Here is a 19114-nt window from a genome sequence, read left to right on the forward strand (position 1 = left end):
TGGTGTTACCCTGGAGAGTTTCCTATCTAAACAAACAAGGCAATGAAGTGTGGGAAGGGAAATAGAGGTACAGAGAGGTGAAATGACTTTTCCAGATCACACAGCAGGTTAGTGGCAGATGATGGTTTGTAAGTAATTTTTGAATAAATGGCACGTTATAAGCTTATGGCAATGATGGATGTTCCTCTGGAGCTAGGGAATTCTAATCCGTTCTGCTACTTTTTATTGGGATTAAAACTAATCCATTTTTTTTGTAGGTGTCATTTTTTGAAGCAGAACTGAGTATATTATCTCGGAGTAGCGGTACTTGGATCCCACAGTTACACTATGCGTTTCAGGACAAAAAAAATCTCTACTTGGTAAGTGTAGATTTTTTTTTCTCTTCTGTGGTATTTAAGGTTGAACTTTTCTCTCTTTTTTTATTAAACAGCATTATGGTGGCTGGAAGTTGAACCTTTCCTTCTGTAAATTCTCCTACACTATAAGTAGGCTTGGCAGAATTTTTTTTTTTATAATTTCAATGGATAATATTGTTTTTTTTTTTATTTTAAGCATTTTTCTATTTTTATCAATTTAACTTTTCAGAGTTGTGCAAAATTATAGGTCGTAAGCTTTTTTTCTAAGATTTTTATTGATTTATATTTTTGCAGTTGTTGGAAATTATGCAGAGTCAGGCAATGGGGTGTGTGTCAGACAATTATTTAACGACAGACACTAAGATTCAAAAAGTTAAAGCTTTATAAATGTTAAAACAAGAAACTGTCAACACTGTATGTCAAAATTTTAACCTTAAACTCTAATAAGCAACATTTTTCTTTCTTAGCCTAGCTGTAAATTTCTATCATCAATGGATATAGTTTTCAATTGATTTGTGTATGTACGGTGAAATTGATGTTTATCTACATTTACTGATAAAATACAATCCTTCCAAGCCTAACTATAAGATTATCTGGCCTATGTAGTATTTAAGGGCTTAATGGGATGTCTTTTTGTGTGTCTGAACTACAACCCTGTCTCTAAAATTTCATTCAGGTTATGGAGTATCAACCTGGAGGAGACTTATTGTCACTCTTAAACCGATATGAAGACCAACTAGATGAACGTATGGTGCAATTTTATTTAGCAGAGCTGGTTTTGGCCATTCACAGTGTCCATCAGATGGGCTATGTACACCGGTAGGTGGGCATCTCTTTTAAATACACTTACGATTTTATCATAATTCTGGAATGAATATTGGAGTGGTGAACTCCAAATCTCATAGAACATCTATTCCAAGGTCTGTCTTTCATACGTGTTAGGAAAAAAATTAGAAAACGAATTATACTCCAGCTGCAGTTGTAGCTGAAGGCATTAAGTTTGATGTAAACTCTGAAACTAATATGAAAGGATGGCGACAGATATGTTTGGAAGCTCAGTTACATTGTTTCGTATTATAGAAATACGAAGACATTTTACCACACTTGAGTTGGCATGTTTTTGGCACCAAATAATAAAATAAATGATTTGCACTGTTAAAGATTATTGAGGTGAGATGAGTGATTTGGAAAAACAAAGCCAATATAGTATGTTAGAGTACTTGAGTGCATGTATGTATTACAAGAATTTCTAAGGAACCCATCACCATGGTACATGGATGTTATTACAATCTGATACTCACTCCAAGTGTTCAGTTGTATGGACAGACAACACATATGTCCCAACCAACAGCAGCTGCTGCATGCAGGGCAGCAGGACGCAGACTTTTAACAACTGGAAGACTACTTGGCTTTGAATAGCGTTTGAAAGAACAACAAAATAAGTTGGTTCTAAGGATTTGATTTGAGAACCATGTGATATTGCATTGCCATTCAAGTTCAGCACATTGATGTGTCATGAAATAGCAATGCAACAGCAGCTCGTCTCATCTCTTTTCTTTCTGGTGGAAGAAATACATTTGTTATTAATTGTTGGTTCCTCCACCCTCCAGTGGGGAAAACTCAGTAGCTGACTGCCTAAAACCAAAGTTGTGAGTGGAGCAACAATTGGAAGTCTGGACCCCACAGAATCCCTATGTAGGGTTATGAAGAACAGCATGCAATTAAGGAGACACAGATTGAGTAGTAAGGAGATGTTATGTAGAAGTGACAGCGAGGAACAGCTACTGACTGGCATAGAGAGATTATTGATTGTGTTGTGCTTACTTACAGAGATATCAAACCAGAGAATGTTCTCATTGACCGACTAGGACACATTAAACTTGTGGACTTTGGGTCAGCTGCCAAAATGACAGCGAACAAAACGGTAATAAAGTGTATATAAACTTTGTCTGTCTTGTTTGGATACTTCAGTTAAAAATGAAAACCAAATTCATGTCCGTTCCTGACTGTTGATACTTTATTCTTTTGTCTTTCCTGTCTAATATGGAATATTAATGAAAACTTAACACTTTTCGTCTTTGAAGTGTCTTCCATAGCTGTAGGTAGATCTGTAACCAGATTAGCTTATACAAGTTTTCAATTGTGGGTAGGGAAAGGACAAATCTTTTACAGTGCTTCCCTTCTCATGGCACTAAGGCTGTGTTACAATGTGAATTCATACTTTAAAAGATCTTTGTAGCTTTTGATTTTCCTTTATTTTTCTCTAAAAGGTATTTTGCATAGGTATCACAAAAGTTCCCACTAAAACATTTGAGTGGACAATACTACTTGTACGCATACTTTTCAGAAATCCAGGATAAGAAAATCACATGAAAGGGTCTAAGGGCTTTTTTCTCAGGAAGGCCCTGACTCATCAACATACTTAAACATGTGGAGAACTTAAGCAATTGTGTAGTCCAATGGATTTCATTGGAACTATTTATGTGGTAAAAATGAAGTCAAATGAAGTAAAAATCTTAAATGAACCAAACTGTACCATAGAATTTCTATGGATAGTAATTCCATGCTCTAATAATAAGAACATAGCAGTAGGGATATACTACCGATCACCTGACCAGGATGGTAATAGTGACTGTGAAATGCTCAGGGAGATTAGAGAGGCTATTAAAATAAAAAACGCAATAATAATGGGGGTTTTCAACTATCGCTGTATTCACTGGGTACATGTCACCTCAGGATGGGATGCAGAGATAAAGTTTCTTGACACCTTAAATGACTGCTTCTTGAAGCAGCTAGTCTGGGAACCCACAAGAGGAGAGGCAATTCTTTAGTCCTAAGTGGAGCACAGGATCTGGTCCAAGAGGTGAATATAGCCGGACTGCTTGGTAATAGTGACCATAATATAATTAAATTTAACATCCCTGTGGTGGGGAAAACACCACAGCAGCCCAACATTGTAGCATTTAATTTCAGAAAGGGGGACTTAACAAAAATGAAGTTAGTTAAACAGAAATTAAAAGGTATAGTGCCAAAAGTGAAATCCCTGCAAGCTGCATGGAAATTTTTAAAGACACCATAATAGAGGCTCAATTTAAATGCATACCCCAAATTAAAAAAACATAGAGAACCAAAAAGTGCCCCTGTGGCTAAACAACAAAGTAAAAGAAGCAGTAAGAGGCGCAAAAGGGCACCCTTTAAAAAGTGGAAGTTAAATCCTATTGAGGAAAATAGAAAGGAGCATAAACTCTGGCAAATGAAGTGTAAAAATATAATTAGGAAGGCCAACAAAGAATTTGAAGAACAGCTAGCCAAAGACTCAAAAAGTAATAATAAAAAAAATAAATTGCTAAGTATATCAGAAGCAGGAAGCGTCCTAAACAACCAGTGGGGCCACTGGATGATCCAGATGCTAAAGGAGCACTCAAGGACGATAAGGCCATTGCAGAGAAACTAAATGAGTTCTTTGCATCGGCCTTCACAGCTGAGGATGTGAGGGAGATAACCAAACTTGAGCCATTCTTTTTAGGCGACAAATCTGAGGAACTGTCCCAGATTGAGGTGTCATTAGAGGTGGTTTTGGAACAAATTGATAAACTAAACAGTAATAGGTCACCAAGACCAGATGGTATTCACTCAAGAGTTCTGAAGGAACTCAAATGTGAAATTGCAGAACTATTAACTGTAGTCTGTATCCTCTCATTTAAATCAGCTTCTGTACCAAATGACTTGAGGATAGCTAATGTGCTGCCAATTTTTAAAAAGGGCTTCAGAGGCGATCCCACCCATTACAGGTCAGTAAGCCTGACTTCAGTACTGGGCAAACTGATTCAAACTATAGTAAAGAACAAAATGATCAGATATATAGATGAACATAATTTGTTGGGGAAGAGTCAACGTGGTTTTTGTAAAGGGAAATCATGCTTCACCAATCTAGAATTCTTTGAGGGGGTCAACAAGCATGTGGACAAGGGGGATCTAGTGGATACAGTGTACTTATATTTTCAGAAAGCCTTTGACAAGGTCTCTCACCAACTCTCTTAAGCAAGGTAAGCTGTCATGGGATAACAGGGAAGGTCCTCTTATGGATTGGTAACTGGTTAAAAGATAGGAAACAAAGGGTAGGAATAAATGGTCAGTTTTCAGAATGGAGAGGTAAATAGTGGTGTCCCCCGGGAGTCTGTACTGGGCCCAGTCCTATTCAACATATTCACAAAAGATCTGGAAAAAGGGGTAAATGGTGAGGTGGCAAAATTTGCAGATGTTACAAAACTACTCAAGATAGTTAAGTCCCAGGCAGATTGCGAAGAGCTACAAAACTGGGTGACTGAGCAATAAAATGGCAGATGAAATTCAGTGTTGATAAATGCAAAGTAATGCACATTGGAAAACATAATTCCAACTATATATATATAAAAATAAATAAAAATAAAATGTTGGGGTCTAAATTAGCTGTTACCACTCAAGAAAGAGATCTTGGAGTCATTGTGGATAGTTCTCTGAAAACAACCACTCAATGTGCAGTGGCAGTCAAAAAAGCAAACAATGTTCGGAATCATTAAGAAAGGGATAGATGATAAGACAGAAAATATCATATTGCCTCTATATAAATCCATGGTATGCCCATGTCTTTAATACTGCATGCAGATGTGGTCGCCCCATCCAAAAAAAGATATATTGGAACTGGAAAATGTTGAGAAAAGGGCAACAAAAATGATTAGGGGTCTGGAACGGCTGCCCTATGAGGAGAGATTAATAAGACTGAGACTTTTCAGCTTGGAAAAGAAATGACTAAGGGGGGATATGATAGAGGTTTATAAAATTGTGACTGGTGTGGAAAAAGTAAATAAGGAAGTGTTGTTCACTCCTCATAACACAGTAACTAGGGGGTCACCAAATGAAATTACTAGGCAGCAGGTTTAAAACACACAAAACGAAGTATTTTTTCACACAACGCACAGTCAACCTGTGGAACTCCTTGCCAGAGGATGTTGTGAAGGCCAAGACTATAACAGGGTTCAAAAAAGAACTAGATAAGTTCATGGAGGATAGGTCCATCAATGGCTATTAGCCAGGATGGATAGGGATGGTGTCCCTAGCTTCTGTTTGCCAGAAGTTGGGAATGGGTGACGGGATGGATAACTTGATGGTTACCTGTTCTGTTTGTTCCCTCGGGGGCAGCTGGCATTGGCCACTGTCGGAAGACAGGATACTGGGCTAGATGGACCTTTGGTCTGACCCAGAATGGTGGTGGTTATGTACTTATAAGTCTTGCGGAATCAGGGCTAAATGTATTCAAAGTGTGCACGAAGGTGGCATATCTTGAACTCTACTGATACTCCAGTTTTAAAAGTAGTCATATTGCAGTATTCTGGGGTTAGTTTCTGAACACATTGCTTTCTAAGTGAATAAAACCTTATTTAGGTTTAGTTTTTTTTTTCCAAGCTGTTTCTAAATTTAAAATACTGTGTATATTTTAAGAAGTGAGAATTTGAAATTAAAATATTTAGAAGCTGTATTTATAAATAAAATATACATTTCTAGTCTAGAGCCTGCTTTTGTTGTGTATATTTGGAATTTATATAAAGAGCCTTTCTTTATCGTGATCTTCTCTTGTATACTGTACTTTTGTATCTTCCAAATCTTTCTTTTAGCAGAGCCCCCGTACCTTCTTATTACCTTTCATGTTCACTCTTTTCTCCTTTTTCTCATGTCTTCTATTTCTTCAACCTCCTGACTATTGCGTTGCTCTCCCCTGCTGTTTTGTTTCATCCTTTTGCCAGTAGCAGTGTGAAAATGACTGTAATTCTGATTCCTGAAGAACCTGTTCAGAGCACTTCAGAGACCAGGATTCCAGTAAATTTTAGTTTCTGGTGGCATACGCAGAATGGAATAGTAGGGGAGAATGATGGATGAAGTGTAAGGCCAGGAAGTCATGCTGAGAAATGTTGATCCCTAAATTTCACTTGTGTATGAGAATTTAGCTCTACACTCCCAATAATGTCAGTGAAAGTTGCATCACTGGGCTATGCATACCACTTAAAACATCAGAGGTTAGTATATGTGGTACCTCATGCTCTTTAGAATGCAACATTATAAGTCTTGGTTACTTCAGTTGTATGTGGTTTGTAGAAACAATTAGCTCTTTTAATCTATGTTAACTCACTCCATGTGGTGAATAGTTTTATCGGAAGTTATTAATTTTCGGTTTCCCCAACACTGTAACTAACTCTATATTAATTATCTTGCTCTCTGATTCTTTTATGGGAAAGCTCCTACTTATTAATTTACTTGTAAACAGTGGTGTAAAACCAGATGCCTCTGTTTTTTATAAGCATGATGAAAAATTAATTTCAGTGCCGGGAAAATAATCGAGGGCAAAACTGTAACTTCACATGCAATGTCTTTATTTCCAGGTGAATGCCAGGCTGCCTGTTGGCACCCCAGACTACATGGCACCAGAGATGCTAACTGTTTTGAACGGGGATGGTAAAGCTTCACATGGCCCAGAGTGCGATTGGTGGTCTTTGGGAATCATTGCTTATGATATGATTTATGGAAAATCTCCATTCACTGAAGGGACCTCAACAAAAACCTTTAATAACATCATGAACTTCCAGGTAGAGAGGCCTTTCCTATATTTCAGGATAAAGAAGGCTAGAACTAAAAATTCCTTTTTTCTACAGCTGGAAAAAGGAGGACCTAGATGTCTGTTACTTTGTCACATTCTAAGAGTTCTATGAAACATGTATTGAAAATGTTTCCCATATTCTCCTTGAATGTATGTCAGTCATTTGACTATCTCAGGTTACTTCACTAATTATTATAAGAATTGTCTATGCAATTCATCAGTTAAGAAAGATTTCTCTGTGTCATGCTGTAGTATTGATAAGATCTTCTTTGATGCACTGTGAAATTGTCACAAAGTATCTATTAGCAAAATACTTTCATTCCCATCTTGAACCTTAAAGTTTTTGGCATATCTGAGGTTAATGAAGATTTGAACCTAACAGCTTCAGATTCTGTTTTCCTACTGAGCAAAGAAATATTTTTATTTCAAATGCAGAGGTTCTTGAAGTTCCCAGAAGATGTGAAAGTCAGTAATGAATTTCTTGATCTGGTCCAGAGTCTGCTATGTGGGCCAAAGGAGAGGCTTGATTATGAGGGTCTCTGCTGCCATCCATTCTTCTCTAAAATTGACTGGAATAACATCCGTAATAGTAAGCAGAACAATATTATATTAAAAAGGTCCTTGATAACATGTGGGTATGAGTAAAATGAGTATTTGCTGAGTGTTTGAACTGATTAATCATTAAAAAAAGAAGCAGTACTGTATTATGACAGCATAAATGTTTTGAGGAATGATTTATTTATTCTGTTTTATGGCCAGGCTGTGTTAATATACTGTATGTTATAACCTCACAGGTGAAAATTTAAGTAAAGAATGATATAAAATACAAATGTATTCCTGCAACTCTTCCCCACTCCAGTCTGCCTACACCTTTATTTTGTTTTTGTTTTGTAGTTTATTAATTTTCTCTCCTCTTACCACCTCGTGATTCAATTTGTTATATATGAATCATGCTCCTTTTACCTTCTGTTTGTAGTGACCTATGTCAGGGATGCTATCAGAATGGAGTTTATGCTACTAGAAATTAAAGTAGAACAGGGATTCCCAAACTTTTTCATAGTGTGGATCACATCTAAATAGAGATTTTCTTGTGGACATGCCTGTTCACAATTGTGCAGTCCACCTCCCCTGGTGATAGAATAAACACCTGTGTGGCAAATACTTTTCCTTGTAAACAATGCCTGTAATATTAGGAAAGTAATGCAATTTAGCTGCTGGAAATACTGAGGCGCCAGCACCACATGTGAAGCCAAGTACTTCATTCACCAGTGGTCCTTGAACCTCTGATTTTTAGAATACTATTCAGTTATTTAAACTGTGAAATCCTTGGGGCAAGGACCATGTCTTCCTTACATTTGGTACAGAGCTAAACAGATTGGCTACTCTGATTATTAAGCACCATGAGAATAGTCTAGATTCTATGATTACTATTAGGCTGAGACTGCCAGCCTCAGATGACTATTTGTCCTCTTACTTTGGGGATTCTCGGGTTGAATATTGACTCTCTCCTTCTTTTCAGCTTCAAGAATCCTAAACTTTTAGAACAGCTATTCTATCAAAACTGTTGGTTGTTACCTTTATAATATCACTGAGTTTTGATTGAGAAGTTTCTTCTTATTTCAGCATGTCTGGTGCAGATTTCAGCTCACGTTTCATCTTTCCCTTGAGCCATCTCTACTAGTTCACCAGTTTTTGTTCTCGAGGTTCCTATATTGATTGAGTTTAGACCTTAATCTTTTCAAAGGTACTTTGGATGCTGTGGAAAATGGTGAATTGGAATCCATTCCAGTGCCACCTTGGCAATCTGCTTGTCTGGCATTCTGGAAACTGCCCAAGTTAGTTGGTGTTGCCTTGCCACTTCACAGGAGAACAATGATGCTGACTGACTATTCAATTGTTAGGCATTCTTGGGGTTCTTTTGAATGTCCAAATAGCCATGTGAGCAAAAAGGAAAAATCCAACCCCCCAAAACCTCCAAACCTATTTCCATCTGTAACTGGACAGTAAATTGTGCCCTAGTCTGTTACATACAGACCTAGCCATGCTGAGATCAATACAGTTGTGACCTATAGGCTAAATTATTACGACTCATGTAGGAATGAAGCCATACCCCATGAAAAAGCTGTAATTGGTACAAAACACAGCAGTACTTCTGCTTTTAGCAACAGAATGAATACATCACCCTGGTGCTTTGCTCTCTGTACTTGTTCCCCATTAACTAAGTTTGTCCAGGTCAGTGTCTGTCTTACTATTCAGAGCTGTCAGGAGTTAGCTTCCAGAAAGATTGCTGTTCTCTCCATCAGCTTGACTTCTCATGACAGCTATGATCAACTGGAGCAATGAAACTGTCAACCAGTAGTGGGATAGTTGTGAGAGCAGGAAGTAATAAAGGTAATAATTGGAGATATACCAGTCTCCTAGAACTGGAAGGGACCTTGAAAGGTCATTGAGTCCAGCCCCCTGCCTTCACTAGCAGGACCAATTTTTGCCCCAGATCCCTAAGTGGCCCCCTCAAGGATTGAACTCACAACCCTGGGTTTAGCAGGCCAATGCTCAAACCACTGAGCTATCCCTCCCCTCTAGAACTTTCACAGGAGCTAGACATAGCCGATGGAGCTCACACCCATGAGCTGCTGATCATGAACCTAACCACTTTCAGAATAAAATGTAAAACTTATTCCTTTGACATGTCTTTCGCTAAATAAGTTCTATATGCACGCACACAGATACTCACCTATAAAACAATCATGTTATTTCTCTTTCAGGATGAGAAGGAAGAAAGTGATAGTTAGTGTGTTACTTCCTAAGTATTTGGGAGGTACTCCATCACTGTTGTAACTGGGGCTATTTAAGCTCCTAGATAATCAGCCTAACTCTACCCCTTTCAGCTTAGAATTTGTGCTGTTAATACTGACAAAAACATCCTTTAACTTTTTGTTGTTATGGGAACTTATAAACCAATTATTGGATTTGCATTTAAACCGTATCTTCTCTTCCCCTGAGATAGTCACTTCTATAAAGCTTCCAACCTCCATGGGTTCAGGCAGCTGGAATCTAAAGTCAGCTCCTAAATGTAGAAGTAGAATGCAGCTCTACGTAAGCCCCCAGGTCAGCCAGCTGAACCTACTCCAGTAGGTGTTTGAAAAAGCTTTTCGTTGTTAGTGCTGTCCTTGCCCTGTATTTATTTACTTTTGCTGTTTACTGAAGTTTATTATTACAGAACATTCACTTCCTAAAGATTGCATGTTGATTTACTTGACATAATGTACTGCAAAAGGTTTGGATTGTGTATTTAGTATTTTACATAGAGTAAAAATTATATTGGTAGCCAGAATAATTATACTTATCTGTCAGTTAAATAATAATCAGGCTTTAGACTGGAAAATTCAGAACATTGCTCTTTAAAGTATATAAAAGAATACAGAATAAGAGAGATGAAGGACACTGGGTATTATGTGCTGCTTGCTTACTGGCCAGAAGATTGCAAGCTATCCAATAAGCTTTTCATAACTGTAGTTTCATATTTCATTGTTTTTTAAAGTCAGTAATTTACATTCAAATTAAATGGCTAATCTAAAATTACAAACTTAATCTCATGAAGTACAGTTGAGAAGTGGTCAGGAGGATTTTTGCCTTAATCTAAATACAAAACACACAGGGCAAGGACAGTATTTCCTTTGGGGATTGTCCTGTAGTTGCTCTTTGGCAAAGTCCAAAGGAAAATGGCAGCAGTCATAGTAGTAACTAACAGCGCAGCAACTAACAGAAGGTCTTGAAGGGCAGGGCAGAATATTGACCTGTAAGAAATTAATCCAAAAGTATCTGAGAAGAAAGGAAGGAACTTTACATCTTGGTGCAAAGGAAGGTGTGTGATAGAGAGCTGGACACTACCTCTGGAGAAATGGCTTCATAAAAAAAAAAAAAAAATCCACTGTATTCATTCTTCCCAATCTGTGATGCCTGAGGTAGTGTCATAACAGAGGAGAGATCCAAGTGAATCTATTGGTGCTGAAGCATTTGTTCTTTTCTGACCTGGCCTGAAGAATGATCTCATGGCTTTGGGAAGATCACTCTTCTTGTTAATGGCAATGGACAATGTAGCCAAATACATAGTGCTCTGCGGTCAGACAACGAACTTCGCTGTTGGGGTTCGAGTCCCCGACAATAGTGATATTTTTCCCCCCATTATTGCTCTTTCATACAGCAAGCCAAATGTTTTGGCTGCATACCCCTCTTAGCAGAGAACAGGAAAGAGTGTTCATATCAGAGGATTCTGTAAGGTTTGGAGTAGCATTTGAATATGGGAAATTGAAAAGCAAAGGAAACTGAAGCAATTACTTGGGATTTTCAGAAGTACCCTCCTGATGAAAGATGATAGTTTAATAAGCAGGATAAAATGTTTAAGAATAGCAAGCAGAAAGTGAGTTGTAGAAAAGGTTAGTGAACAGGGGAAACACAACCAGGGAGAATATGGCAGAGAGAGGAAATGTGAAAACTACTCGAAAAGACATATCTTCCTGTTTCTCTTTGCATGAAGTTTGTATGATATTGAGGTATTTATGTAATGTATTTTTTTTGAGAAATGGGGTCTCAGGAACAGTTTACCAGTATAAGTGACTCCAAATCATGCATCCTTACAATATGATAGTCTATTCTGCAAGATGTACATTGTGGGAATGTTTCCCACAAATTAAATCTGGATAGCTGAATGTCAGGAACTTGTCAAACTTGTCAGGCTTTTAAAGTTCACTTCAGATATTCCAGAATTGAGATCATCTCATTTTTGAGCCCTCGTATCTCCCAAATGCCTTATTGGCAACTTTCCAGAAAAAACTGATCATTGTCCTAAAATATTTTAAATTTTTTTAGGTTGGGTGAAGTTACAAGGGGGTCAAAAAAGGGCTAGTTTCTGCTTTCATCAGGGAGAGACTATCCTGTCTGTTTAAACGGTTGAGAAAAGAGAGGTTCTTAAATTTAATACTTGGGCAAAAATGAACTGTGATTGAGATCTGAGTTCTTCCCATATATGTGGGCTCTGCACACTAGTTCATGTTGCCACGCATACAACCCCACATGGTTTGTAACTGCAGTTGTGTACACAGATGTGTCCTCCAGAAAAATGGTGTCTCTTAGAGGCAATTTCACAAGGGTCCATAAGAATTTAGCTCATGGAATTCCTGCTTGCTGTCTGCGTCCCTTTTCTGCATGGTCCCCCAGATAAAAGATGGCTTTTTCACATCTAAAAGCAGAAAGACCTTGCTGAAATGTTTCTAGTATGGCATAAGTTAGTATGACCTGAACCATTCTATTTGTTGTCTGCTGTACTGATGAGGGAGAAAAAACTTGTGTGTGAATATTTTAGAATGGGCTTAAGGAAAAATTAGGGCTTTTTGCCATCTACTATAGTGTCTTGTATCTTATAAATTTACTCACTTTTTTGGCACATGGCATGTAGTTCTCAAATTACTTATTTGCATTGTTTTTATATTATATGGTGATAACCATTACATTTTGTATTTTTTTTCACTAAGATATTGTTGGTCTTCAGTAATAAAAAATACATGATTTGTTTTTTCTTTTTATTAATCACCAGTTTGGTAGGCAGCAACTGAAGCCAACACAAATTTGGAGTGACACTGCTGTTAACTGAAATAAGAATATATCTTGGGAAGATAATTGCCTTCAAACAATGGAAAAGATTCTAAAGTAGCATCTTGTACAGTTAGTGAATATTGTTTATAGCTGGGATAGGCCTATTGTGTATTATAACCTTTTGTAGTTAGGCGTTTCTAGATCAAATATTCTTAAAGATGTAATTCAGAGCTGATGCTGTCCTTTGGGTTTTCCATAACTATTACTGAAAGCACAAGATACTAATGCTCAATCTACTTGCCATTGGAAAGGCAGTATACATTTTTGACACTGGGAAGAACAGATTATATACGAGATACATTTCTATTCTGTAGTTCCTCCAAATCCCCTAGTCCAGTAAGGTCTGTCTTTGACCTAGAAGAGGGGAATCCCAGGGAAATGCAGCATCCAATCTCTAAAGTTACATGGAAATAATTTGAAATGATGGAGTTGATTGTATTATGCCTTGAACTGGCATAAATACACATATTAACACAGTTCAAAACCTGTTTTTCATTTAGTGTAATCATAAAGATGGTGATAAGCTGAGTAATTACTGCAGTGCTATTTTTTAATTTATCAGCATATGACACCCCCTTACCTCCAGAAGTCATTCTTTAGAACAGGTGGATGAGGGTTATATACTTCCTCCACAAGAAGGGTATCTGAGTAAGCAATTGATTCTTATGTAATGTGCAGTTCTCTAGAAGGCATTTAAATAATGACCGCATGTGCTGTTTACTTGCAACATATTACAGGCAGAAAATGATCCATGTATCAATCAGTTTTTATAAGATTAAAGTTTCAGGATTAGAATATCCTGTTTGTAGCATAGTTTTGTTTCTTTTTGAATAAACCTGTAGAGGGAAAAAATATGAATCTCCTGAACAAATCTTTAGTTTTGCCAGATGCAATGGCATGCATTTGCTATTCAGTTCCCAGAGTCTTACTATGACCTCTTTTAAGCGTTCTTATTTTTTAAAGACGCACTTGAGAATAGCCTCAATATGAACACACTTACACCTTTGTATTTGCTAGTCTTCATCCTATTTTGAGGATACCATAATTATAGAGGAATGAGAATTCTCTGGTTTTTAACAAGAAATAATTGGCCAGTTCTGGTTACCCAAGGACCCTTTCATAGACATGCATTTAAACCTTGTTAACCAACCAAATTGCTCCCTTTTCTCAGCCTGTTATATAAGCCGCACCAATTATTTTACAGGCAGTTTCAAGAGACAAGCAGGGGAATGCCTTAATCTCAGGAATAAAGGAATCTAAAGACATTACCAAGTAATTATCAAAAGCAGCCAAGCAAAGCGGATCTAGCATACCTCTTTCCAAGTGTGTCCCTTCTCCCTCCTGTGAGTCTCTTCTCATCCAAAGTGGTCTGAAACCTACCTCTGAAGAAATTCATTTTCCCCTTTCAGTCACTGTCAGCAGTTCTGATCCACTTGCAGCCAGAGGTGTGTTTAATGACTTTCTTTTTTTCCTTGCCATTGTTTCTTGATAGTAATATGGTAACAAGGTTAGAAAGAAGAGCTTCTCAACTGTGTTAGGTTGGTAATAGCTCTTCTCACATGAATGCCTCTTCAGGAGATGCAAAGCAAAGGGCAAATTCAGGTTTCTTCCCTTTCAGCTAGCTTTCTCTGTGTGTGTCTCCTTTTGTGCAGAGCTTTTATTAAACATCAGAAGAAATTGCAGTAGAAAATGTAATATTAAAATTAGCTTTCTCTTTCTAAAAGTCCTATTTACTTTCCATCTTTAGCTTTCTTCAACCATATGAAGATGTTGCTATTGGATATTGTGATGTATCTTGTTCCTCCTTGCTTCTGTTGTTCTTTCATTGAGTGCTATTTATCTTTTATCTCTATACTTATTTTAAGCATAAGACTGTAGTCTGAGTGGGGACTTTTAGAAGATACTTGTTAATGGTGAGAGGAAAGTTTCTTGCCTTTAATTGTAGTTGCCTGAGAATGGTTCCTCTGTAGATTCCCACTACTTTCTGATGAAAGGTGAGATTCAATCTCTCTCTTTATTTCTAGCTTGAACAAATCTGTTAAATATTAAATGATACGGTCTTATATAGAGTTATAATATATACCTTCCTTTTCTGTTAAGGTATGTTTTTGACTTACCTTACAAGAGGGGTTCTAGACTTTACCATATCAACTAGATAGTCTTCCTTCCTATATTGCTCTGTCTCATCAGTCCAATCTCTCTTTAAATCTTAGATGGAGGCAGCGGGAATAAACCAGTTAAAGGGTACCCATAGGCCTTTTCATTCTGGATGCTGAAAATAAAATGTATTAGTTCTATTTCTTCCCTTTACTACTCTTTAATTTTTTATTTTGCAAAGCATTTTGGGATGCCATTTGTATGAAAAATGTTATAGCTAATGAAGTTGTATTGTAATCTATTGCTCCTGTGTTTGTGTGAGTGAGAGCGCTAGACAGAAGAGCTATAACTGGATGTCATATTAAGAGAATTCAATCTGTAATACAGATCCCATCCTATTAAACATTTGCAATTTTTTTAAACCAATGAAGTATCAGAACCTATTTGTTTGATAATGACAAAGATGATTTGAATGTTGTCCTGTTTGAGTGGTAATATAATTTCCTTATTAATGCATATTTTTATCTTTGAGTTTTTCATTCATCCTACTCCAATGTTCTTGAAACTATGGTATGTGAGCAGTATCTTCCCAGCTTGATGGACCTTTCTTTTCCCTATTTGGAAGCTGTGTCAGCATGGCTCCCTGGAGAGCCACTAATAGAGCATGCATGTATTGTTGCAATTTACTGATTTAAACAGGCAGATTTTTGCTTGTGAATGCTGGTCTAGTGGTAGCTTGGTGTTGGTCTGCTGTTAGCTTATACGCAAATTAGCGTAGAAAATTAAGAGTTAAAAATTGAGCTGTGAAAGGATTTGGCAACCTAGAGGGAGCTAGCAAGCTCCAGCAGTGACTCATTCTGCTTGTGTCAGTCAGATAAGCATCAGCATCTGTCACGAATGCAAGCAGGTAGGGTTAAACTTAGAGCATGCACAGAGTGAGGAGCAGGGAGCCTGCACTGCAGGGGCTGTAATGTTTGTTCCCGGTTCTTCAATTCTCATCAGCCCTTCAGCTACAGGAGATCTATACTGGATCCATGGTAACGGTTTTAGCACACAACACTTCCATCAGTTTGTAACAATGGGCTGTGTTCTAGTTGCGGACTGAAGAGCTGTCTGCTTCATAGAGCAAAAAAGAGCTTAGTAGATTTGCAGAGAGTGAAGACCTGAATGATGAAATTTAAAAAAAAAAAAAATCTTGGGAGGAAACATGCTTTTATGAGGTAGGAATTGCACAGCAAGCTTTTACATTCATTCTTTTCACACATGCAGCCAAACCAGCAGGGACCTGGGGTGCTGCACATCATTTAAAAGAACTTATCCTTTTGTTTTGTTGTGTTAATTAAACTGCAGCAAATGTTAGAAGATGGGCTGAAATTAAACAAGTGGTTAACAAGTTAAGATATTTTGATTTAAAAATTAGAGTAAGAAATAGATTATAATTCCTGCCATTGATACCTCGATTCAGATTGTATTGGAGCCAGACTGCAGTGGTGTCCCACCAAGAGTTCCAAATCCTAAGCAAGCTGTCATGGGGAAGCAAATCTTTATTTCTTTTTCTCCCTTCTCCAAGAGCTATTGGGGTTTAGTAGCTGCAGCATGTTGAAATCTTCCAGGAACAAGATACGTTTACTGATGGTAACAAGAACCAGAAATCTGGACTGGGGAGGCTGCTGGTAGAGGTGATAGGCAGAAATTAGTCCTTAGCTGGCTAGCAAGGTAGCTGACTCTATTCTCATGAAGTAGTTTACTCCACTGATTTGGTGGCTTAGAGACATCTTTGTTTTTCTAGAAAAATCAGGAAGAAATAACCTGTAAATATGAGACCAAAGCTTTTCTTAGCCTGGTGCCTTTGACTCAAAAGACCAGTTTAACCAGCATGGGAGACACTGTGCCTGCAGAATGGTAGCCATGTTGGTAGCTGAAGGGTTAATCTCTTGTTGCTGTAATACGATTTGAGAGCAGCAGCTCAGTCTGCTTGTGTTAGCAAGATTAAAAGCAGGAGCTGCAGTGCCATTGCAAGCATTGAATGAATGGGACCGTTGCAGAGCAAACTGTAGCTGAAATTTGTCTTTTCTCCTCGTTTTTTCCACCAGCTCCTCCCCCCTTCGTTCCTACCCTCAGGTCTGATGATGACACCTCAAATTTTGATGAACCAGAGAAGAATTCGCGGGTTTTATCCTCTCCGCGGCAGTTGAACTCAGCCGGCTTCTCGGGTGAAGATTTGCCGTTTGTGGGGTTTTCCTTCATCAAGGCTCTGGGGATCCTCAGATCAGAGTAAGTGGGAATTACTGTCTAAGTGAACAGGATCAGTACAAGAAAATCATGGCTTGTACTGGGGAGGGGATGGGGGAGGGGGAAAGCTGCTTTTAACTGGCCTGCGCTCTGCTTTAGGGAAGCTGACAGCTTTAGGCTCTATCTGTTGCTGCTGTGGTTTTGTATATTTAATATTGTTCTCTGGTTTTGTGTGGAAAATAAGGCTGGTTCTGAAACTGACATTGCTAAAATTATGATTTGGTTACTTTGCATTAGTTGTGTTTGCTGTTCCCTGGAGAGGCGTGGGCAGTTTGATTTCTGTTTTTTCAGGTCTCTGGAAGAAGGAAAATCTTACGGAGTTCAGAGGCTGAAGTGGGGGTATGTTCTGTTAGGTCAGAAATGCAGAGACTGGTTGTCACAAAACTAGGGATGGGTGTGAGGCGGAATCAGTGATTCACAGAGATGGAGAGCCACTAATCCAGAAATGTGTGTTGATGGGTCAGTGACCCAGAGATAGAGCTTCACTGAGCTGGCAGTGTGTACTGCTCGGTCAAGTTAAACACTGAGACTAGGCATTGCTGTATTTTGGATGTAGTATGGGGTCAGAGAGCCATAGGCAGTGCAGGGAGGGGGTGAGGAACTGAGATCCATAAAAATTGGTCTTCATTTGGGAAGGAATTAGGATTTCAGAGAGAGAACTGAGACAGGAAAAGGAAGAATGTAAATGGCATGGTGTAAACCTCTTTGACCTGGTGAGTCCTTGGTTCCTGGTGTTAGAGCTAATGAGAAAAGCATTAGTGCAGCACATCAAATTGAGGAATCCTTATTCCAGTACCAGAAGGCGACTCAGAAATGCAATTCCTTTAGCTGACTTGGTGACTCAACATGCTAAGGTACTATCTTTTAGTTTCAACCGTTTTCTTTCATCACTGAGTTAATCCCCATCAGGGACTTGGACCAGGTTTCATGTCTTTGTCATATTGGCTGTGATAGTTGCTTTTGGTGCTGAGTAAGTTGCTCGAGAGAGAAGTGTGGAACCAAATTTTGTGGTATTCTTGGCTGTTGCCCATATTTTGAGTCAAGGTTATATGATGTATAGGTTGGTGATCAGAAGGGGAGACTCTGACTGTCTTTAGTGACTGTCCCTCCTCACAGGTGTTGCCTGCATGGTTGGGAGGGAGAAGGAGGAGGATATAATAATGGTTGAAAGATGAGATGTTGGCTTTTAGTGAGATGTCAGTGGAAGTCAGATGTCAGTTGGTAAATGTCAACTGTGGATACTTGGGGTTAAAATCTACCTTGAATTATAAGTGAAATGACTTATGGTGTCATCCTACTCCCTAATGGACTCTTCTCCACATAACAAAACCAGAATGCCATTTGTGTAACTGTCAGTAGAGGCTCAGAACTTGATCTAGGTGTATTGCTAGAACTCTGTATGTATTGGGATCCTGGTACGAGAAGTGTGGAGAGGGTTTATGGTTAAGTCTCAGGTCCACTGGCAGATCTGTGTGATATTGGTAAAAGGCTGATCAGATGAGGGTGTTGCAGGTTGATATAAGTGTGCATTGTCAAAGCTGTGTTGGAACTGATTAGTGGGAGGTGGTGCATATAACAGTTAAGGACGACTGTTGAAGTTTTGTTTTGGGTTCTAGTAGTAGAATAGTGAGGATACAGCAAAAGAGGGTCAAGATTAATATGCATTGGAGGAATTATGGGTAAAGTTGTATAGAACTGCCTAATGCAGCCTGTTCTCCTGTATGTTGATGCACAGAATTGGTCATATATTAGGTTCCTTTGGAAGAAAGGGATTATAAGAAGATTCTGCTTATATTATAGGCTGAACTTTATATTAGAACTGGATTTTCATAAACTCGTTCCTGGATTTACCTTTGGGAGTAAAGAACTGCATTTTGTTTTGAGGAGCAGCTGCTAAATATTGCAAGGAATAGAGGGAGATTAGGATACATCAGTATTTAAACTTGTGTTGAGCTAGTGCAGTGACTAGTGATCTCCTCAATCCCACTGCTAGGTGGGGAATGAGGAAGATTTCTTTATAATTTATAAAGTGTCCACTGTGTGCTAGGTACTTTGTTGAACAAATAAGACACATTACCTGCCCTGGGAA

The 19114-nt window shown here is 38.3% G+C and overlaps 1 protein-coding gene across 1 annotated transcript in view; it reads left to right on the plus strand.

Moving 5' to 3' along the window:
- CIT (citron rho-interacting serine/threonine kinase) overlaps positions 1 to 19114 on the plus strand; it is a 94697-nt gene that overhangs the window by 6683 nt on the left and 68900 nt on the right. Inside the window, exons 5-10 of the mRNA XM_044990343.1 lie at positions 258 to 359; positions 1033 to 1175; positions 2187 to 2280; positions 6770 to 6973; positions 7420 to 7573; positions 16827 to 17007. Coding sequence (XP_044846278.1) covers positions 258 to 359; positions 1033 to 1175; positions 2187 to 2280; positions 6770 to 6973; positions 7420 to 7573; positions 16827 to 17007 — 878 coding nt within the window. The remainder of the gene's footprint in view (positions 1 to 257; positions 360 to 1032; positions 1176 to 2186; positions 2281 to 6769; positions 6974 to 7419; positions 7574 to 16826; positions 17008 to 19114) is intronic.

Source organism: Mauremys mutica, chromosome 16 (assembly GCF_020497125.1).
Source record: "Mauremys mutica isolate MM-2020 ecotype Southern chromosome 16, ASM2049712v1, whole genome shotgun sequence".
In the NCBI taxonomy this organism is placed as follows: Eukaryota; Metazoa; Chordata; order Testudines; family Geoemydidae; genus Mauremys; species Mauremys mutica.